This window comes from Caloenas nicobarica, chromosome 1, assembly GCF_036013445.1.
Source record: "Caloenas nicobarica isolate bCalNic1 chromosome 1, bCalNic1.hap1, whole genome shotgun sequence".
NCBI lineage: Eukaryota > Metazoa > Chordata > Aves > Columbiformes > Columbidae > Caloenas > Caloenas nicobarica.
The window spans coordinates 152290124-152313582 of record NC_088245.1 but is presented as its reverse complement, the minus strand read 5'-3'; the positions used below and the strand labels follow the sequence as shown (position 1 = coordinate 152313582).

General features: G+C 40.2%; 1 protein-coding gene across 6 annotated transcripts in view; it reads left to right on the top strand.

Moving 5' to 3' along the window:
* MCF2L (MCF.2 cell line derived transforming sequence like) overlaps positions 1–23459 on the top strand; it is a 100721-nt gene that overhangs the window by 46382 nt on the left and 30880 nt on the right. For 5 of the 6 annotated variants that reach the window (XM_065626792.1, XM_065626816.1, XM_065626783.1 and 2 more), the window contains exon 4: positions 15389–15479. In XM_065626792.1, coding sequence (XP_065482864.1) covers positions 15389–15479 — 91 coding nt within the window. Of the gene's footprint in view, positions 1–12987; positions 13252–15388; positions 15480–23459 lie in introns of those variants that run through there. The other variant, XM_065626808.1, reaches the window with a different exon arrangement.

Genomic DNA, 23459 nt, shown 5'->3' with positions numbered 1-23459 from the left:
TTTGGAAACTGTTTTTGAGGGAAGTGGAGGCAGTTCATTATTTATTTATTTCATAAGTTTATTAAAGAGGTCTAAGGAGTACAGATTTACAGGAAGGATAAAAATGCAGCCCAGAGCTTTTATGCATGGACTGCTCTCCAGAGTCGTGTCATTTAGCTTATGAAATACGTAACTCTGTCTTTCGTCTGTTTTGACTGACCGAGGGGAAAGGGACTTCTCTATGAAAAGCCCTGTAGAGCATGGACATGTCCGGAGCCACAACAGCTCCTCAGAAAGCTACTTGTGCTACTTGGCCCCATCCAAGATTCCTGATCACAGCAAGGGGTTGGCAGCAATAACCCAAAACTCTTTGACTGCCTGCAGTCGCATGTTAAGGGAAATGATATTTCATGGAAATGACAGTGAGGACCTGCTAAGAGCCTCCTAAGAAAGGACCTTTCTTTGCTCTGCAGTAGAGTTCACTCAATAAAATATTTACTGGTGTAGTAAATCTTAGCAGTGGCATCAGATTTTCAAGATTTGTTCCCAAGTGAAAGAAGTCGTCTTTATAATAAGACTATCTTAGGAATTTTTTGAAAGAGGAAAAACTGGAACCTCTTAACCTACCTTTATTATTCCCTCTAATTTTATAGGTAAATATGACCTTGTCCCCTCTGATTGCATTCTAGTTCTGTGCTCTCTAAACACTGGGTTTCACAAGGTTTTTCAATGTAAACTTTCTCTTGCCTTTTCATAGTGAACTTTAATCATGAAGAGTTAAATGTCTCATGGGGCACCTCCCATTTAGGAATGGAACTATTACACTTTGCATGTTGCCAACTTACATGACCATGGAGCAGAATAGTGCAAATAGCAGAGCTATCAGCTTGTGCTCAGATAGGTAAACGCCTGATACATGACGATGTTAAGAAAGGAGACAGTGGAAAGGGAATATCTCATCTCCATTTAAGATACTCAATTAACCCTGGTGCAACTGTATATTATTAAGCAGAGAGCTGAACCATCTTCTTCAGGTGGGTGTTGTTTATGTTGCAAGATAAGTTCATGTTCTATAGACAGCTGGTTAAAATACAATGTCTACTGTATGGTTTGTAGTAATCTCAAAATATTCAGTACAGGTTGTTGACATAGTGTGTGACAACAGTTGTGTACCATGTGTACTTAAAGATTGCTGCTTTATCAGGAAAAAAAAGATAGATTAAGGATGAGTGCTATAGACAATGGAAGATTACAGATAATCCATTTATAACTGCTGTTTGGGTAATAAGATATATGTTGTAAAGGTATACATGTAATATTTCTGAAACAGGTTTGTCCTTTTAGCAGCTAGTATTTTTATTATTATTATTGAAATACAAGATTTTTTTTTTTTAAAAGGTGATGATTCTCTTTGAAAGATTTTTCTAAGGTCAAGTGATTTGTTGTTGTTGTTGTCATTGTTTTATATGTATAATACCCAGGATGGAAGGAGAATCTGTAGCAATATGTAATGTACTTAAGGCGATACTTTTTAGGAAGACTGTTTTAACAAAAATGTTGAATTGGTACAAATACTTTACATATAAGTATTCATTCACAGGAATTAATAGTTCTTATCAGTGGAGTTGCTGAATAAAGGCATATCTGTAGACAAGTGTCTATAAGAGATGAGCTCTTTAAATTTAACTGGGTTTCAGCAGAGGACAGTTAGCTAAGTCTTGTATCTGTTTGAGATGCTTCAAGGACATTTTGTAATGTTCATGTAGATAGTCTGATTCTCCTCTGCAAAGAAGAATGCCTCCTATTACTTTACTAGGTCAGTCCTTAGGGGATTGTTGAGCTGAGTAGGAAAAGGAGATTGTGCAGAACAAGGTTGTCTCACTTCTTAGCTGAGTAAAAAACTGACAATCTCCATACACAGTGTCCATCATTCTTCTTGCAGAGTGGGAGAGGCACCTGTGGGATGTGCCTTTTACATCCCACATATGCAAAGGGTGGAGGAAGAATATTCCATTCAGGTTTGCAATAGGTTCCTGAAATAGCTGCCAACTGTACCCTTAAGAAGTCATCTCAGGGCATTCAGTATTCTATTCTTTTTTCCTCTCTTTAGAAAGTTTTTTTTCCTCCTTCTGTTTATCCTAGTAAATAGACTTCTAAGATTTCAAAGGTACCCTGAAGGCAAGTGTTATTTATACTTACTGCTATCCATCACAGCTGTCACTCTAAACATATTTTATTAACTTAAGTGTGTACACATCCTTGGAATATGAATTTACCAAATGTGGGGTGTAGCATGAGAACTTCGTCCAAACTAAATTAATAGATAATTGCAGTGGTTAAAAAAAAAAAGAGGGGAAAAAAAAAAGAGACAGGATTTTTTTCAACATATGGTTTTCCTTCTGGTTAATTAGCAGTTTCTACTGCAATCAGAATACAACATGCTTGTACCAGAGAACAAAAGGATATCGTTTTAGTGCTTTTTGTCATTGCTCATATAGATTCTTCTTTGAACAAAGAAAGCAAGCTAAAATTCTTGTGGTCACAAAAGATTAGAAAATTAGTATTTCAAATGTGTAATACCAAGTCTTAAATACAAAGTTCCTTTCAAGAGAAATAAAAGATAGTGTAGATTAGAAAATTCAGAACAGGTATGATGGCCAGTTTGAGTCCCAACACTGCTGATTAAATACAATACACAGGCCTCTTGGACTTCTGTTCAGGAAGAGCCTTGTACAGCCCCTCTTTGTGCTGCCCTCCTGTGCTACTGCAGGATCTTGAGCATATCTCAAGTTAATTTGTCGTGTTCAGCAATTTCCTGTTTTGAAAGCTGTCCCTGTCGATTTCCTGCCCGGGAGAACGTCCCCTTCTCTGAGATCTTGGTGGTTTACAAATGCTTAAACACCATGTGGCCTTCTAAGAAATCCTGTTGTTTGTGGTACCGTCTGGTGTTGGAAACTGGGGAGCCATCCTGTCTGAGTGACGAAATAGAACGAGATGATCTCCCAAAGTGTCAATGTCTGACAGTTCAGAAGCTCAGTTGTTAGGGTTTGCAAAGCTTCAGGTAGACCCTTCCTCATTAACTACACCAACTCCCCATCATTTGGGATAACACCAGCGTTACCTGGAAAACTGAAAAAGAAACATCTGTGCAAAGTCTTACAGCAGGTTCAGATCTGAGAAGAGGTCACTACCGTAGGTGCAGCAAAGTGTGACAGGGCGGATTTAGGTCGGGACCACGCCACAGCACAGCATGTATGTTTGCTAGAGCTACCAAAACTAAGCGCAAGGGGCACTGGAAAGCACACAGCTCAGGTCTGGCCAGTCTGCTCGGCATAGATCCACCACTGCACCCTGAAAGTAGGGACAGCCATGCTGGGGTAACACTGTGTTTTGAGCTGGTGAGTCCCTCAGGGTCCTGGCTGACCTTATGAAGAGCCGGTGTGGGAGGGTAACCATGTGTTTCCTCTTTTGTCCACAAACTAAACAAGCAGCCTACCACTAGCTAAGAGTTAACCACTTTTGTTTTATATAGTGCCAGGAATGAACGTCACCACATATGGGTAAGAAGTGCCAAAAACAGATGTCCTGACAGTTCCCACTGACATGCTGAGCAACAGCTTTGCAGCTTCAGAGTTTATTTCTGTCAGCTGTGCTTCATTTCCACACTCTCCTCTTTGTCAGATTCCAATCCAGGCTGAAGATGTGGGACCTGTACCCTGCTGTTACCTTGGCAGCCCCTCAAATTTGTCAGTGGGAACATCCCAGGACTTCCAGCGAAATCTGTTATGCCGTGTGTGCCCTTCCTTTCTCAGAGCACAGCTGCCAAACAGTTGTAAATGCTATGTGTTTCTGTAAGCAGAAAGGAGATGTAAAGGCTTAGGTTTGAAGTAAGAGTCTTGCATCCTAAGTGGTAGTTTGAAGCTTTTGTATTGGATACGTAATCTGACAAGATTAGGTCAAAGCTCAACAAAGTTGCTTAGAGTCTGAATTTTTACTGGGTTTGGAACAATTTACACTTGATTTGATGCACACCTTGGGAACATCTTAAACTTGTTTTAAAGTTCAGCCCTGTACAGGCAAAGCCTTCCTAGTGTTTAAATCCTGCTTACACCTTTAAAGCTTGGAGGATTTGAACAGTATAATATAGGCTCTGTATGACACATGCCATCCAGTGGTAAATTTAATCTGCTAAGGAGGCAAGATAAATTGAGCACTGTAAAATTGTAAAAGTTAATTACTAAAATGCTGGACCTGATGCAGGACCTTTCATTAGTGCAGTCTTAAGTTCAGAGTATTTAACCCTCTCTCTATCTATAAACTCAGTTTTCTAAAGCATGACATGCAGCATTCCAGATAAGGTCGTGCCAAGGCTTTGTGCAGTTACATTAATGGTTGTTGAAATGTACTGGAAATATGTATAATTGCAATATCCTTGTTCTCAGTAGGTGTAAAAATGTTTTTATGGAGTCTGACTTAATAGTTTAAAATGAGAAATGTGTAGGCTTTCTGTTGCTCAGATTTATTTAAGGCTAACAAACATGCAGCCCTTTTGCCTTTATTTGACCTATTTATCTTTAATTGTCCCTCAAGGATAACATGGCCTACTTCGGCCATCTGTAGTTAAGTCTAAATGAAGCCTGAAAGTTGTTGTCTTTCTTCGAACAGTTTGCCCAAAAGCAGCTCTGTGTGACCTGAAGAAATTACACTGGTTTTTTTGTTTCGAAAATTAGAACTCTTCCTTATAAAAAACACTTATTTTAGTTAATTTCACACACTAAAAGAGGATCTGTTAAGCAATAAATTTGTCTTTTAATGATTATTTCTGTTACCTGCAGAAATGCATCAAAGCCATTCTGATTTTAGTCCGTGGGGTTCCTTGGTGGGGTAAAGCTTGCTAAGTTACCATAAGAAGGCTGATTGATACCACAGAAAATCAGTACATGTGGTACAAAGCAGATGTCCAGGTCCAGGCAAATTATGATGCCTGGACACTTCAGTTCTTATTTTTAACACTGGCCACATTCCCTCAGCTTCTCCCCAACAGCATAAGCTTTCTGAAGCAGAAAGACTGTCAGCATATATGATGGAACATAGCCAGCATTACTGTGCTTCCATCCCTTATGTTTGCCTGTTTATTTTAGGGAGGAATTGACTTGAAAGAGAGAGAGGCTGATTTGAGGACCTAGAGTAGCAAAAGAGATAAAGAGGAGCTATAGGGACCAGTCAAAGAAGATACTGATGCCCATAGCTCTGAAGCTGAGTGGGGAGGGGAAAAAGAAATGTGACTGTTTGTACTTTATAAATCAGTGTAAATACTTAAGAATAAATCAAGCTTGTACCAATGCTGCTTATTTGGCTGAGGAACATAAGCTGTGCTTGAGACAGAACTGCTTCAGGTAAACATTTGGATTCCTGTCTCACAGTTTCAAGGCACCTACTGCTGTGCAGGATAAAGGCCTTTGGCTTCCCTTGAGACCAAGGCTTGAGAGCAACTCTCCTGGTCATCACTGAGCTGTCACTCACCTCATCAACAGTTCGTCTGATAATAGCCCATCTTCCTTGTGGGTTCTTGCTCTGCAGGCGGATGCAGTTCAGGGATAGGGCCGTATGTAACCATGCCTGGCTTTCTGGGCTACACTCATTGTGAAGTTTGCATGAGACTTTCAAAGTTTTGAATTATTATCAACCCCTTAGACAAAGCTCTTTGAAGTTGCTGTTGTTATTTTGTCTCCTGTTTATCTGGCTTTTAAGATCTCCTGTCATTGATACAACCTCATGTGTAATTATCTGGCCTACGCTTATAAAATTTCAAAAAGTATTTTCATGATGTTGGTCTTCCAGGCTGAATGACTCTCCTCTTCTGCCTCATGAGCAAATATAACCAGTTGCCTGACATGGTCTTTATTTATGCCACCTCACAACCCAGCACTCATCTAAATTCTTCTTTGTCCACTCGCTGTGAAATCCTAAAATACAATTTTGTGTATCTGATGATTTCCCCAATCCTGAGAAAACGGAAATACATTGTGCCCCCAGAGATACCTGGGGCATGAACGAATATCAGCTGAGACCAAAAGTAAGCATAATAGGAAAGGGAAGAGATAAGGTTTTAATCAGTGGCACACTGGATAAGATTTAGGGAGAGCTAACTGGAATCTGGAGAAAGAAGAGAAAAAAAGAAGCGCATAGTGGAGGGAGGGAGAGAAATGAATCGAATTTCTTACCAGAACCATGTCTAATGATGAAACTTTAACAGGTTCAGTTCCAATGCAAAGGCTCATATTTTCTTCATTTCCCATGCAGCTTCATCTGTTTCTTTGAAGGGAAGTCAGTAACTACCAAAACGAAAGTCAAGGGAAGGTCCAAATGCTGTGTTCTGAATGTGCATTTAAAAATCCATCTTCCAGTGTAGAATGAAAAAGATGGTAGAATAATATGCACATTGTTGTATTCATAGTGATTTAATTGGGGATCTGGGGGTTTGTTTTGCTTTTTTGGGGGGGAGCAGTTTTTATTTTCAAAAATCAGATTTTAAACATGAGAATCAATGAGAAATGGTACCTCCTTGCTTACAGATTATGCTCCTGCTGTGGAGTGTCACAACATTAGCTGCGTTAGCGGAAATGTAGCTGTGACTGCCAGGACCTCTCTATATAATTTTACTTGGCATTAAGTGATTTTGGACAGACCACTAGAGGCTGCACTTGTATAGCAGCACTTCTGACTGTCTTATTTTAAATTCTTCTGCTGGAGTTCCGTCTCTTTCCTATATTTCCTCATGAGCAATGGTCAGCCTTAGTTTGAGTTGAGGAGGTTTTTCCTTCTACAGTTAAGGTTCATTTAGCTGATTATGAGAGGGCCCAACAATCAAATATAACAAATTCTTCTAGATCAGTGGCCTTTTGTTGAAGCACAGTACAGGCGCTCACTAGTTAGGCACAGTAAGGAGTAGATTACAAGTTTTGTCCTCGATTCCAGAGTCTACAGGGAGAAAGGTGCAGTGTGGTGACTTCCACACCACCAAGCATTGGCTTTAAATTCAGCACCTCAGGAAGCCTGAGGTGTGCCTGTTCCTTGGGTCTGTGCTCTGGGGATGGTTTTCCAAGATCAGAAGCAATGGGCATGTCCTCCCAGCTGCGCTTCCTGCACGAGCTGACTTCTTCAGTATTTTCAGCTGAAGAGATATCAGTTACAAAAATTAAAGACAAAACTGTATTACTAATTCCATCTGAAGTTACGCAGAAATCGTTAATCATTGCATTCTTATTTTTGTCCTGTAGGCAGTGCCACGTGCCAGAACTTGGGTGCACTCATAATTTCTGTTTTTTTCTTATAAATGTTGCTGGAATAAGAACTGATATCTGATAGGTGGGTTACACACCTCAACTGAAAGTGATTCTTAAGGGAATCCGAACTGAGATGTCAGGCCCACAGTTTGAATTGGAGCTGAAATGTCACACGAGTTTGCTTTAGAGAGTCAGGAGGTCTGCTACATAGCCAAGGAGCTTCATCTGGGTGTTTGTAAATGTTGTGTTCATAAATGCTACCCTTGTTAGGAACAGTTCTATGTTCACATGTGTGCAATGTTCTTTGACCTCAATTAGTCATACATATACATTTTGTGGCAGAATTTGGCACCAAACTGCTATTTTCTGTCTAACCAGTTAAATGTCATGACAGAATCATGCCATTGTATATACAGCCGTCTTTTGGGAATATGTTTTCATTCTATTTATATTCTTGGCATATTGTTTATTTGACTCTGCTATCTCAATACTAATGCAATCCTCAAATTTTCTGTCACAAAAATAGAAAATATAATTTTAAGGTTTTCTAATTTAGAGGAAGTATAGGTAGAGGGAAGGTAATACTGTCCAGCTTTCAGAACACTTCCAACTTGTTTTAGGTGTGTAATCACTTTATGATTTGTGCATTTACATTGCAAATTTTGAGTGTGATGTGTAACATTGATATTATAAAGGATTATAACATTTTTTATTTTCCAGACTCTTCTTCAATTGAATGCTTTTAAGTACTAATTTAAGTGCAGGTTTCTAGAAAACACATAAGTGAGATCTGAAATAGCAGCAGCATTACAAAGCAGTATTCAGCTTAGATACTGTGTTCAGGCTTAGATACTTCAGCCTCACTTAGCAATTGAAACTAGAAAGTTCATTGTCCAATATAAAGCTCAAATAATGTTTGTTTTATAGTTCTTTTTAAGTTTCTGCTCTCTCTAAACTGATTTAATCAGGCATCTTATACAGTGAGGCTGAGTATTATGGGCTATAAAAGCCTGTGATACCTGAAGCTTTCAAATTGGAGCTTCGTGGAGTGCGATATATACTCTTATTTCCATCATTTACTTATGAAAGCACAAGATCACTTCCTTCTCCTTAGAGACTGTGGTTTCCAATGTTAAGAAGTCCTTAATGGTAGTCTCACTGTGGATAGTGAGAAAGAAGCTGTCATAAGATCAAAATATTTAAAGACCAATCAAGTACAAAAATATTTTTAATAAATTCAGGGTGTTTCAAAAAGATGGACCCAATTTCAAATTGAAATTACTTCAAAATTGGGTCCATAGTTTTGAAACAGTCTGTAGAATTTCTCTTAAAATGAGGGAAACATGTCAAATATAATTTTTGTTTCTTTTTTACAACACTAGCTGGCAGATTTGTTTTGGAATTAAGTGGATAAATTGGCCAGTTTTGAAACCTAGTAGACTTTATGATAATGAGCAATCAAGAACTGTAAGAAAATGAAACTGCTATAGGTCTAATTACTGTTGGGTACCTGGATACTAATGTTACAGTTTAACTTTTTTTTCATTGTCAGTTTCATAAACCATTAAATTCTTCTGCTCTAGGAAAAAGTGCATTCTCTAGGACTTACCTAGTGATCAAATAGAAGAAATCTTGGTTATCTTGCATAAAGGACACAGGGAGGGGAGATGTGGGGCAAGGCTATGCCAGGTGAATTGTTCCTGCCCTTTTTCTTGCTGGGAAGCTAGCATAAAACTGATGATGTGAAATGTCACCATAGGGCTTAGCTGAATTATTTCCTTTCATAGTTGCTGTACTGGAGATTTCTATCTTGGTTTGTTAATACCATTAATCATGTTCTTCACCGTGTTACCTGACTCTCTTCTAGAGCCACTCCATCTCCACTAGGGAGATGGCTCTTCTTTGCTTTCATTCATTGCTGAGGCATTATGGGTTTCAATTTTTTAATGTATGAAACACTTACAATTAAGAAAGAGTTCTTGTCTCCGCTTCATCCCCAAGAAGTCATTCTTGGCAGTGTCAGGAGAGATGGAGAAATGGTCTTTGAAGCGGCTCAGCTTCAATCATTCGAAATGCCTCTGAAAATGTAGGATGTGAAGTCTCTCTTGGGAAACAATAACCTCACTCGTTAGTGTCTGGTTTCCAATATCCCATTCCTAGGCAAAGTAACAGAGAATGCTGTTCTTGATTACCTTAGCGTGTTTGCTAATGACTGAATATAGGATGACTTCTGACTTCAAAGAGCAATAGCTGCTGGAAGCATTTTTATCACTGGGGGCATAATGGGAACTCTTGTGTTCAAAGTGTTCGTGAATGCTGTGCTCAGGCTACTGGACTGTCTCCTTTTATATGCTGAACCTGTTTGAGCTTAAATTTGTCTTTTTTTTCTACACTGCATGCAATTGTACCTTCAATAATTTTATTTATTTAAGAGCTGATCTACACAACCCTTGTGACAAGTCCAAACATAAACATAGCTGCTGTATGGACAGGATGGGCAGTACCTTTCCTATGATCTGTCACAGTGTCTTGTGTGTTTGCCCTTTTGTGGTACAGTAGTACGGCCAATGATGGGCAGATGGGCCAGTTTCAGTCCTTCTTGCATGGGCCTGCTTGTTGCATGCCAAAAAAGATAAGGATTTGTGAGCAGCCTGAGACCCCATGTCTCTTGCTGGTGAGGCCACACCTTGAAGCCTGTGTTCAGTTTTGGGCCCCTCATCATAAGAAAGACATTGAGGTGCTGGAGCGAGTTCAGAGAAGGGCGATGAAGCTGGTGAGGGGTCTGGAGCACAAGTCTGATGAGGAGCAGCTGAGGGAACTGGGGCTGTTCAGCCTGGAGAAAAGGAGGCTGAGGGGAGACCTGATCGCTCTCTGCAGCCACCTGAAAGGGGGTTGTATCATGGCGGGGCTTGGTCTCTTCTCCCAAGTAGCAAGTGACAGGACAAGAGGAAATGGCCTCAGGTTGCACTGGGGGAGGTTTAGATTGGATATTAGGAAAAAAGTTCTTCCTGGAAAGGGTTGTCAGGCATTGGAACAGGCTGCCCAGGGAAGTGGTTGAGTCACCATCCCTGGAGGTGTTTAAAAGGCGTTTAGACGAGGTTCATAGGGACATGGTTTAGTGCTAGAGTTAGATTAGGTTATGGTTGGACTCGATGATCCTGAGGGTCTCTTCCAACTGAAATGATTCTATGATTCAAGCAGTGTGTGTGTGTCACTGATCCACATTGATGGTCAGTGATGAGCTACAGAGGGTAAGGGAGGTAGTACCAGGGATCTAAAGAGAGCTTCAGCATTGCCTTGGTGGTCAACGCAGTAATTCCTCACTGACATCCTGCTATAAGAATAGCTATTCAGACACTGAAAGCAAGAATTTCTAGCCCATTTGTATGTATAGGCAGAGGCAGTCAATGTAGGGAACAATCCTGACTGTAATATAAGATTTAAGACTGAAATTCACTTTTATTAAACTGTAATTATTTAACCTAAAATGCTGCCCAGAATTTCAAACATCCAAAAGCTAGATATTATCGAGTCCCTGTGTTTAACCTGAAGATTTGTTTTATCGTGCTTATAGTATACAAGCAGTTTTCATACAGCAATGTAGAAGCAACAGGAACTTATTTATGTAGCAGTTGTCACCACCCATACCTTAGAGAAATGCGAGGATCTTTTGGATGATGACTGTGTAATTGCTTCCACACACCCCAGAGGGAAGTTTCTTTCTGCAGTCCCATGTACTGTAAGCTTTCCCACCCTTTCCCCCAGGTGCATGAGCTCATAAGTCTTGCAAACAACACAAAGAGGGAGATGTCCCCATCATCTGTAGCTGAGGAGTCACTGGGTGGAAAATTCAGTTCCTGCTCTACAGTCTACATGGAGATCTCAGTGCTTATTGGGCAGGTACTTTAACCTCAGTCTCCCAGTATCTCTGAATGGTGCTACACTGGCTCCCTAAGACGAAGGGAGGGGACAGAGCAGAAAGTCTCCTCTCTGCTGCATTTCTTCCCATGGTCTGTCCTCTGTGGCCCCTGCTCCCCTTCCCCTACCAGACATATTTCCTGCAGAGCAAGGATGATTTCTATGCCTTTTTAGAAATGTTTTGTTCTTTGTGCTGGTGCATAAACAGAAGAACAGAGCTTATCTCGTGATTTTTTTTTTTTTTTTTTTTTTAATGTTAGGAGGGAAACAAAGGAAGGAAATACTAACTTTGAATTACAAGCTTATATAAATTATGTTTCAGAAAGTACACCGGAAACAAGTTAATGCATTAAGAAAAACAGAGGTTGTAAGGGAAATGTCAGGAAGCCTTAATAGGCAGGTGCTTCTGCTAAGGTTGTCTGCTGTTTCTCACTGTTGGTTTCCAGTCATTTGCAATTCTGCCAGATTTTCTTTTGATCAGTGATATCTCACCTGAGTTTATGTTTTAACGTTCAGCCAAAATAGCTGAGTTGTTCCTACGAGGTTAGGGAACAAACCCACTGTGCTTTCCAAACACTGAAACAGCCCTTTGTTTCAGAAGCTCAAGTGGCTTCATCCTTTGGTCAAGGACTTGGGGACTTGACACTTAGAAGAACGATGGCCTTTGTGTTGACAACACTCCTTGAGAAAAATCTGCCAAAATCCCAAGTCACAGATGCTCAGTAGTTACTTGAGTTTGTCAAAAATGTCCCACTTCACCCTTGGCCTGAGCAGGGGCTTATCTATCCATGCTTGCAGAATGAGCTGCCCTAGAGCCAGTTCCTCTACCAGGGCTGAGCAGAAAGACTGTCCTGTGGGTTGTCAGTGCCACCTGGTGACAGGCAGGGCAGGCAAAGCTGCCTGACTCACCAGGCAGGGCCACAGCCTGGGGAAGTGTCCACGGGAAGGAAGATACTGAAAGATTGAGTGGGACGTAGGGCAAGGGAGACTGGGGTTGGAGGGTGAGGGGTCTGTGACATTCAGGAAGTGGTGAGATGAGAATTGACTTAGCCATTTGTCCTGACAGTATAAAATTAAAAAAAAAAAATACAGTGCTAAGACTGAGCTGTTCTTGGGACAAGGTAGCAAGGGAGGAGAATGATTAACATGATGGGTAGGAGAGACGAATGTGGCTAGTGGTGGCAAGTTTATTGGAGAATGATACAGAAGCAAGAGAAGACCTGGCCTGAGCTGGTGAGTACAACACAGCTGGAGCAAGGTAAAGCTCAATGAGCAGGATGGGCCATGTCTGTCAGAGAGACAGACAGACATGTCTGAGACACAGAGCAGAAGCCAAAAATACTTTAGTCCCAAGGAAACAGAGAGGGGGTAAAATAAGGAAATAGATATTTGGATAGAATGTAATAAATACGGCTGAGGGAAAGAGGGACAGCTGGCACTCAGTTAAATTTGGAGCTAAAGAAAAAATTCAATACCTGCTTGTTACCACCATCCTATGCCCTAAAAGAGAGGGGGGTCTTGCAAACTGCCTTGTAACTATGTGTGCAGGTGTGTGTGGCAGCAAAGAGAGGCCGGTAGAGCAAGGGTGCACTGGCAAGCAGACTGTTGCCAGTATTTACTTTTCTTGAATACGTGACTTTGTTGTCTTCATAATGTTCTCAACTTTGTTGTACACAATGTCTCAGTTTGGTTTGTTGCTTCCTGCCTATGACTTGCTGGAGCTGGATCCAGCCTCGATAGCCAGCCCTTTGCAACAAGGGACTGTTGTCAAGATAACAAATGTTTTTCTCACCATGATCAGTTCAGAACGGAGCATTTAATTTCTTTCAAGCAATCTGTGTTAACAGTTTGAAGTCAGACACTGAAGAGTTTGCAACTGGGTCTCTTCTAGCCAGCAATGGGGAATCCTGGGTTTTGTCTGAGCCTGGAAAGGGGACACATTCTGAATCATGCAACCACCCAACGTGTTTGATCCTTCGATTTGATCCAGTGGAAAAAGAAGGCTGGTGAAAGACATCTTTTGGGCTGTCTTAGAGATGTCCTTTCCCTTGTCAACTCTTCTGCTTAAGTAAGGCATGTCTTTTTTATTTCTAGGAGAATGATATGAAGCTCTGCTTGTTGCCAGGTGTTGAGGCAGATGATTAACTGTGTGGAGCTGCCATCTAGATCTTCTCTGGGATCCCAGCTGAGCTGGTCTTTCCCTGTGCTCCTGGAAAGAAATCTGATTGATGCTCTGTCAGAGGCTTTAATTTTATTCCTGTTATGTAGACATGTCAATAGTTTCTTGAAATATGACACAGATGTTGTATTTAGATAGTCTGGGATCTGAGATAATGCTTCCACTGAGGAAATATGCAGAAATTTCAGGAATTGCAGGGCCTTCTACTGAGCAAGGGAAATAGCGCTTTAGGAGTCTTAATACCCTTCAAAATCTACATGAACTGCTGTGGGAACAGCTGTAGCACCTTTTTGACTCCATTCATCCACATTTAGGCTCCCAAGGAGTTTGTTTTGCTACCTGATTATTGTGGAACATGATTGCTATTTGTATTTTATTTTGCTCACTCACTAAAGATTAAAGTGGTGGGAACTTGAAATGGAGAACAGAAAGATGCTGAAATCAATCTGGATCTGTCTCCTTTTCTTGTCCTTCAAACAAAGAGAAGGAAGAGGGGAAGCTTTAGTAAATCATGGAAATTTACTGTAGTGGGAAGCATATTGCTAATATAAAGCTCTGTTTGTCAGCAAGGGTTATTCAGGCTTCCAGGGCAAGGACTCAGATGTTGTTTATCAGTGTTGTCCTAACCCAGGGGCAAGAGTTAAGTAACGTGCACTGAATGTGGGCAGTGAGGAGTTGTGTCTAATATTTTCCTATGTTAAAATGATTGCTTAGCTGCTTTTGAAACAAAGCAAGTATTCCTTTGCATTTTTTATGATTATTCATGTTTCCTCCTAAATATTTAGCCTGCAAATTTGAGAGATATTACAGTTTGTAAAAGAGAGGGGACAGACTGTGAGTCATGTTTGAATGTGTGGTTTTGAAAAACAGCTTCAGATGACACCTCTGGGTACCTGTGTTCTTCATCCTTCTCGTCGTCTTCTTATTATGCCACCAACATAATCTTCTAAAGCAAAGCTGGTGTTTTCATGATTCAGCAATCTTGAATAAGGGAACCTAACATTCTGTTGTGCTGATTTTTATATTATCTTTTAAGGTATGACGATAACAAATCGATGCACAATATTTCTAAAGGTCATACGGCGCAGACGGTAGGCCTTGCAGGCAATTGTTATCCGGACTGAAAATGCAGCATATACATTAAAAATGACCAAATATGTGAGAAAATAGTAAACCTGAGCCCTGTATTTGCCTGTCGTTTCCATTTTGCTTACGATTGGCTGGCAAGGGCTGCTGCTGGCATTGCACAATTGGCTTAGATAGGGAATTACAAAACAGGAGCAGATCCCTCGGTTGGGACTCAGTAGCACATGCAGCTGAGCACAGGCGAAAAAGAAAGGTCACCCGTACGCCTGGATCTGAGCGGGATCTCTCTCACAGATGTTTCCATTCCGGAAAAGTGCATCTGATCTCATTTTTCTCATCTATGATTTGGAGCGTTTAAATGCCATAGGGATTTTTTGTTTTGGTGAATGTAAAAATGCACCAGGGAACAAGTTTGCAACCTGGAGGCATATGAGGATTTCAAATGCGCGCAGCAGTATCGTGGAATGATCAGAAGGATCTGTGTTTTTAAGGAGTTTTAAATATCAGCGAGAAGGAAGACTATTCAAACAGAAGGTTAAAAGCAGATGCAAAAGGAAAACAGTTTTGTTTTGATCCTGAAATTACACTGAAAACAGCATGAAGGAGGGATTCCATCAGCACCAAAACAATGGAAAATCGAAGGGGTTTATTTTCCTCTGAAATAATCTCAGTACAAAAAATGTAAAAACAATCTTTCATGAAAAAGAAGAATTCATTATTTGAATATGGTTTGAAGCTCTGTGGAACATATTTGGAAGTGCTGCATCTGTGTGGTATCGTATATCTTCATCTAAAGACCTTAAAGATTCTGTACAAAAAGGTCAAGCTACTTTTTTTTTTAAACTACTTTTCAACTGCCTTTTTTAGTGAAAGAACCAGAGGAGTTTCATTTGTATTTTTAACAAAACTTTCTTTTTCTTCTTTCTTCCTCCAAACTTAGTTTACGAGATGCTGGAATTGGATTTATTCTTGTCATAGATCGCAGGCAGGACAAATGGACGTCTGTGAAAGCTTCCATACTGCGGATAGCAGTGAGTACCTTTTTAAATTAACTCCTTAGAAAGATTTTCCATGTTGAACCTTCCTCTTATGAGTAGAAAAACAGAAAACACCTTATTCCTTCAACAAAATGTTAGCTGATGCGACACAAAAGGTATCCAGTGGTTGTTTTGTATCCCTGCTGACTGGAACGGAGCATCATGTGTCTGTGACGTGCTTTTAATGCAGTTTGCAGCTCAGGACATCTTCCTGAGAAGGCACTTGGAGAGTGTGTGTGTGTATGTGTGTGTGCAAATGAGTGGTGTGCAGCTCTCCCAGGTGGGAACTCAGATTTGCGTGGGCAGCCCGTGCGTCCCAGGGAGCTCTGGATCCACCTTTCACTATTCAAACGAGCTTCCGTCTCAGGAAGAGTTGAGCATGAGGGTCCTGATTTAGTTTACCACTTCTGAAAGGAATTCGGCTGTAAAATCTGATCTTGTGATGTTCAATTTAGCACAAGGGGTACTTGTATCATGAAAATCTTGCATACCTACTATGATCAAGCAACAGCATATGCAGTTACTTTCAGTCTCTTTTTATAAAATACAAAAACTAAGCTTGTTAAAGGTGCTTTTTTTTTTTTGCACAAGTAGGAAAACACAGATTCATGTTTATCATGTGCATACCATACTGTTTGTATACTTTTTTTTTCTTGTAATCCTTGCTCGAATTGCTAGTGTTAATCTTTCCAGTAAGTGCTGAAAAACAGAGCTGTAAGCATCTTTTCTTTAATTTTTCATGGCTGAAAATTTTAAGCTATGTAAAATAAAAGTCAAATCAAAACAGTAAATGTCATTTTTGTGTAGCCTCATTTTGACCAAAGAACTACTTGTTTATTTTAAATTAAAAGGCATTTCTTTAAAGGTAATGTATCACTCCCACTATATGACCTTTTGTGAATGAATATATAATGATATAATATTCCCACAATACAAATTTTTCCACAATAAGTGTGTTCAGAAATGTTAAAATATTTAAAATATACAGAAATATTAGCAAAACTGGCTTTTGCAGTTCATTTTGAAATTTCGAGATGCAGCATTCCAGTAGCGGAAACTGAGAACAGCACATTTTGAGGTGATTAAAGAAAATGGACTGTATCTTTGGGGCTTTTGAATCTTTTTCAAAATTCAATGCTGCAATTTCTGTTCAAAGGTAGTTAAGTATTCCACATATAACAGTTCTTTCATGGACTTAACTGAGATGGTAGGGGGTGGGGAACAAATGCAGACATGTTGCTTATAGCCATAATAATAGCGTTTATGGTAGCGTTCCTCCGGTGTGCGTTATTTTGTCTAGAAGCACAATATAGAGAACCCGAGTATCTATTCCCATGATATGGGATCCATCGTTGTAATGATGGGGTTGGTGCTTAAGGGCTTTGCCCGGAGAAGGGTGTTAAGCACAGTCAGCTCTGTGGGTTGCAGTGCTGTTGATGGTGGGTTATTTTTCTTTTTTCTTCTTTTCTCATTCTTCTGTGAGCTTTATTTAAAAGAGAAAATATGCTTCCTATCTGAAGTCTGTTAGAGGCACGATTTTTTTTTTTTTTTTTCCAATCTCTTTCTTTTCACAGAACTGGCTCAGTGTTGGCTTTACGTTGTGTCCATGAATGCATGTGGTGATACTTCTCTTGGGCTTCTGCAATAGTTACATCGTCCTTGAATACTTGAAAATGTTACCTTCCCATTCCAAAAAAAGATACAGCGACAAAACCTTGTTTACTGTCTCCACCATTTATTTACTATAATATTTGACATAAATGAGCTTTATATAGGTTTCTGCTCTCCCTTACTTAAAAAAAACCTGACAAAGCCAAGTATATGTGACACATATCTTGTGCCAAAGTTGTGAGGATTTCTCTGGGTCCTGCTGATGGATGAAGATTTTTAAATGGCTCAAGGGTAGCTAGAGGCTTAACTTCCACTTCTTTGATCTTCCTAACCATCAGAGTTGTCTTTTGATGGTGATCAAACATCTGAGTGTCATTTGGCCTGTCCAGATTGAACCTTATGTCTGAAAGCCTGGTACCTCTAGGAGTTTTGCTTAAGCTGATTGCTGTGTGTGAGGTTATGAGTCTCATGTTGTTTGAAAAGAGAGTTTTTACTGATGGCTCATTTGTACTAGGTCCTGCAGTGTCTTCCCAGTCATCTTTCCTGATTTTTCTGTAATCACCCTAAGGGGGTTGACCCTTGCGATTTGCGAAATCAGAGATGCCAGCGCAGGGTGCTCTGGCTGGAGCACTGCCCAACAGGAATATCCTGGCTGAATATCCTGCTCATCACTAATATCCCGAGAACTGTAGGAAATATATTTTTAAGCACTGAGCAGCTGCTAAGCAGAAACTCATACGAACATGTATTTTTTAAAATCATTATTATTTTATGTTATTTCCAAGACTCTTCACAAATGTTTGGTTTTTACTATTAGGCACTGGAAATATGTTTTAAAACAAAACTAATGAAGAAAGAATTTTTGTTTCAGGCTGAAGTTAATGTGGGAAATCTTTCTGTATTTTGAAAAAAATCATGGGTTTCATTTTTCCTTCTTTGTTGTTAGGGATCATTTTCTTCTATAGGACGGAAAATGAGCAATCATGAGCTGAATCTTTATTTCATGCTGATACTTTAGGGTTGCTATAGAGAGTCAAGGCTGTGAAGACAAGGTAAACCTATTTTTGCAGACAGCGTAAGGGCAGCAGCTGCACCGTTCACCCAGGATGATAGCTGCTGAAGCACGTGCAGTGACAGCAGAACTGAAACCAAAGACAGAGGCACTGGGCTGAAAAATGGCCCCTCTTTTCTTGGGATGTGACAGAGATTGTGGCAAGCACGTGCCCAGGCATACAGACTTTGCTGTTGTTATATTCTACTTGACAAAGTTACAATGGGCGGGTAGCCCAGGAGGTTGTCCTTAGCCAGTGCAAGACTGCAGACTCTGTGGCTTAAGAGGCACTGCAAACAAGGTTATTTTTTAATTTTTCCCCTGATTTAGCTAAAGTGAATTTATCAGCCTCATGCAGTCAAGAATGGCACATGTTTAGAGGGTGACTCATCCTATCTGAGATAGGTAACCTAGAGATACGGTTCACTATATAGAAAGCTTAGCTTTTAGATGGCTGTAAGTTGAACAGAATTCATCCCTACTGTTGAGTCTCTAGGAAGAATCTGGCTTACTGGGATAGCCAGACTGAGAGGTGAGTTCTGGTAGAGATCCCAAAAGCCAAGCTTTGTGTTGTTAAGTGTGAAGTCTTGGTGGTAAATTGTCATGTTCCTAGAGAGTCTGTAGAAAGCTGAAATGTATTACAGGAAAGATATCTAAGTTAGCTGTTCCAAATTGTTCGCTCTTATTACATTGTTTTTTGAAGATACAAAAATTTTAAGTTTTTTGCCCTCTCAGTTGATGAGATTCTTCGAAGTCTGTATTATAGTGTCCTGTTTTCAGTTAAACATGGTATACAGACACACACAAGACCTTGCTGAACGTTTTAGCTCCTGTGACTGAGCAAGTGGGTAGGCTCATGGAAATAAGGCGTGATTGCTGAAGGAGGCTGCAAAGAGGAGCGGTCACATAGCTTGGTAAAATGGCTCTGTATTGTCCCAACTGAAGTTGGGTGAACGACAAACACCAGACAAATTGAGCCCCTTTTCCTTTCCATGCAGTCAAAAAATTATGCTTTTTTTTCTCCTCTTCCCCGCCCCCCCCCCCCCCCCCCCCCCCCCCTGGTTCTTTCCTACTGTTACCTTACCCAAACAAGCAATATTTAATCCACAGTTGTCGGAGCAAGGCACACTACTAATCAACGTGTTCAGGGGTTTCACGCTGCTCTGTTTGTAGTTCCAGTGTGTTTTCTTAAAAAAAAAAATGAAGCCTATGTCATTACATTGTCTTTGTCTCTATAGTGCTGTCATCATCTTCAAATTGAGGGAAAGGTTGAAGTGTGAGCTCAGCCTTTTAGACGAACAAAAAACTGCACTCAACATCATTAAAAGTTCCACCACAGCCTCATATTGAAAGCTGAGAGAAAATAAACTTCCTTAAACTTGGTGCTTAGGGAATAACATTCATGTGGGCAACTTCTCTTGAGGAAACAGTTGATATGGAGGTCACGCAGGTGGTAGTGAGAAAGTTTTATCTAGTTACGGAACTTTGCAGCCCTTTCTCCATGTGACAAGAGTTGGGTTTTATCCAACCTCCTGGAGAAGTTTGCTTCATGATTTGCCACCTTTGACTAAGGATGCATTACACATGGGTTTCTTGCCTTCTCTTTTGGGCTTCATTGTCCAGAGCACTGGTTTTTTTTAGCTCTTCGTAAGTCAACATGCAGTCTTCGCTGTAACAGTGGCTTAGGCCATTAATTGCTTTGAAGATTAGGGCCAAGACCTTTAGCTGGCAGGAGAACACCAAAAGCCAATGGAGAAACTCAAGTGCTAATACCAACCTAAACCTTGCTGGAGCCAGGCAGTCCCATTTTTGTGCCATCTGGAGTCTTATCATTGGTTTTACATCCAAGGTGAGAAACAGTGAATTACAGTAATCCAACCTTGAGTTCTTTGGTCTTGTTTGTAGTGAGACATTGAGTTTCTTAGTGGGTTGTTGATGGAGAAAAGATGCTTTTAGTAAGTAATGCTCCATGAAAGGCGCTATTTTATGTTATGGATAGGTCTTACCTGCTTGCCCAGTTTCTAACTAGCTCTTTGTGTCGTGTCCTGAAAACTGTAATGACACTTAACATTTTGTATGGGTTAAGTTTGAAAAAACTGTTCTTCCTTTAGCCCTTGGTCATGTTTCTCATTTTTGCTTGGGTTCCAAGCACCACCAGAAACTCGACAGTACGGCGAAGGTAGAACAGTATTTGCATTAATTTTGCAGCTATTGTTATGAATTATTCCAGTAGGTGATAAACTAAAAAGATTGGTTTGAGATGCTGTATGATTTTGCCTTAATGCTTTGGATGTTTTGAGAATATTATGTATGCAGGCACTTTCACAGTCATCCTCATATAGTCAGCCATTTTTCCTTTTTATTACATGGGGTTTTTTTAATGTAAAAAGAGCAAAGTGAACGACTTAAACTCTGCTAACAGGATCTTAACCTCGCAAGTATTAAACCCACATCTAAAGCAAAACATCTCAATGTTTTTAAAACAGGATTCGAACTACTGCTTTTATGTATTGATTTAATTCAAGATTCTTTCTTGACAGGAAGCCTAGACTTCATTCTAGCCAGGAAGAGACAGCCTTGGGGGAGCAGGGGGGAGATGCTTATTGGCTCCTTTATGTACAGAGGTATTTTGGAAAGAAGTGCCCGGTGGCTTATGGCATACTATTTAGTGCAGAAGGGAAAACGCCACCACAAGAATTTGTTAATGTGGGCATATTGAAGCTCTTCATAAAATGAAAAATAGTGCTGTTCCAAGTATTTTAAGACAGAACGATTAAAACTGAGTGAAGCATTAGCTCCTTGATGGCTCACATGGTTCAGATACTTCTGAAAGCTGGCTGTTTACTTGGGAAGCAGAAAAAGAGAGGCTGTACGTTCACTGTTTATCAAAACAGCTTTCCTTTGCTGTGTAGGAGCATAAAAGACTTCTGAGCACTGTGGCAGCTCAGTGAATTGCGCTGGGGATTGAACAGCAGACAGCAACTTTATTTTAAGCGCATCTCTGACTATAAGGCGTATGTATCTATCTACATAATTCCGTTGTATACTAAATAAGCCCTAGGAGGAAACTTGAGATCTGAAAGTCAAAGGGGTTGGTTTTCTTTCCCAAAGGCTCAATTTCTGGCATGCGCTGCTGCAAGGGGTAGTGACCGGCTTCTGGTTGTAAACCTTGGCCACTGCTCTGTTCCTGCACTGCCTGTTTCGGGGAGCAGCAGCCTGGCAACACCGGATCCTATCTCAGTGAATATCATGGCTGTTGTAAAGTATGAGATTTAATGAGACTTATTCCTCCTTTGAAAATGCCATCTACCCAATAGCCTGTAGCACATATGTGCTGTTTACAATTGCTGTCAGGCAGGAGCACTGAGATTGCTGCTCTGCCTCACTGGCGCAGGTAAAATTGTTGAGCGACTTAAATAGCTTCCTGCTGGCACCGACATAGCAAGACCGTGTTACGCAGTGGAAACCAAAGATAGGAAGAATCTCAGTACCTGTCTTCTCCCTGAAGAGACCCAACTCCTTCAGTCTTTCCACATAGGGCAGGTTCTCCATCCTGTTTTCATCTTCATGACCCTTTTTTGGACCCTCTCCAGTCTGTCCGCATCTTTCTTGACGTGTGGGGAGCAGAACAGGACACGGTGCTCCAGGTGCAGCCGGACGAGTGTTGAGTGGGATGGTCACATCTTTGTCTTTGCTTTTCATGCCCCTGAAGATGCAGCCTGAGATCTTGGTTGCTGCAGCAACACACTGCTGACTCATTTGGCTTCTTGTCCACCTGGATCCCAGGTCCCTTTCAGGGTATTTTCTCTAAAACTCTGGAGTAAAAACCTAGACTACAGTCACAAAGTGTAGAAGCTAGAATTTAAAGTTGGAATGAAGAAAGATATTATTCATACACGTAACTTTAATTTTACTGTTCAGTTTCTTTAATGCTTCATCACTTCATACCATTGTGTGTTTCTAATGTATCTACTCAACTTTGAGCTGACAGGAGAGGCATTTCCTGGTATTCCAGGCAAAGCTAAATGGGTAACAAACATGCCCTGCCAAAGACTGTGTCTGGGAGTCATGTGCTGGAGTGGATATCTCGCGTGAAGACCCATTATTTTTTCAAAGTGTGTTATCTAAAAGATATTTCTTCTCGGAGCTTTTTCTTGCAAAATGTTGGCATTGCTGTTGAATAAACTTCATGTCTTAGAAGTTCATTTTTATCTTCAATAGCTCTGTCAGAGTCTGCACACGGCCGCTACAAGCACAAAATAAATTGACCCATGTCTAAAGAAATAGATTGCATAGCTGTCATTCTAAAAATATTATTTGGGAGATTAAATTAAAAAATTGTTTTGTCTATTCTTGTAACATTTCTAGTATGAGTCAAATAATTGTCTTAAACTTGCGGCTGAATATTTCAGAAAAAAAAATGTTTTAAATCATAGTTTCTTTACTTTTTCTTCTGAATTTTCTGTGAAAAGTTTTTCCTCTGATAACTGTGTGTTTCTAAGACCACAGCGTGTAATACTTTTAATACACATAGAAACATTGTTTACAGTGCAAGGATGAGGAGCTAGTGCAGGCACCCAGAATTACCTGGATTATGTTCCCAGCCCTTAGGCAGACTCTTCAGGACCAAACCACCACGTTTTCTAAAACATTTGGACATCACTTGAGTGGAGACCGATTATGAAGCTCAAATTTCTTAAGGTTCCTCAGTCAGTTGGAGATCTAAGTTGTATACTGAATATCTGGGGAACCACAATGATTTTGTGAAGTCTTCCAGAGACGTTTTTAACTACTTTTCTCTTTTTAAAAGTATATCAATTCCAATGTTAAATACCTTGAGACCTTGGAAACTTTAAAATGAGTATTAAACCACTCTCCAACCTTCCAGACACTAACAGTTTCACCAGGTATGGAAACAGAGCATAGCATAACTCCTTCAGTCAGTGTTTGTTTTCTGGTTGGCTTTTTTTTTTTAGTGATTCAATTTGCTAGAAATGTGACATAATTTCCAACAGTATAATGAAGAAAATTGCATACTTAATCATTATAATGATAATTTCTTTGGTGAGCTTCACTGCCTCCCTGCAGTGGAAATACTAAATAGAGGAGAAGACTTGCATGATTTCAAGAATGGCTAAATGCCAAGTATGCAAACATCTGCCGCAGCAGAAGTTGATTTTTAGTAAATTAATATTATTTCTTTGCTTTCCTTCTCCTCTCTTCTGTTTCCACACTATCACTTGTAGAACTGGGAAAGATCCGTCAGACTACTAGTTGGAAGATGATGAAGAAAAAACACAGCTGAGAATTAT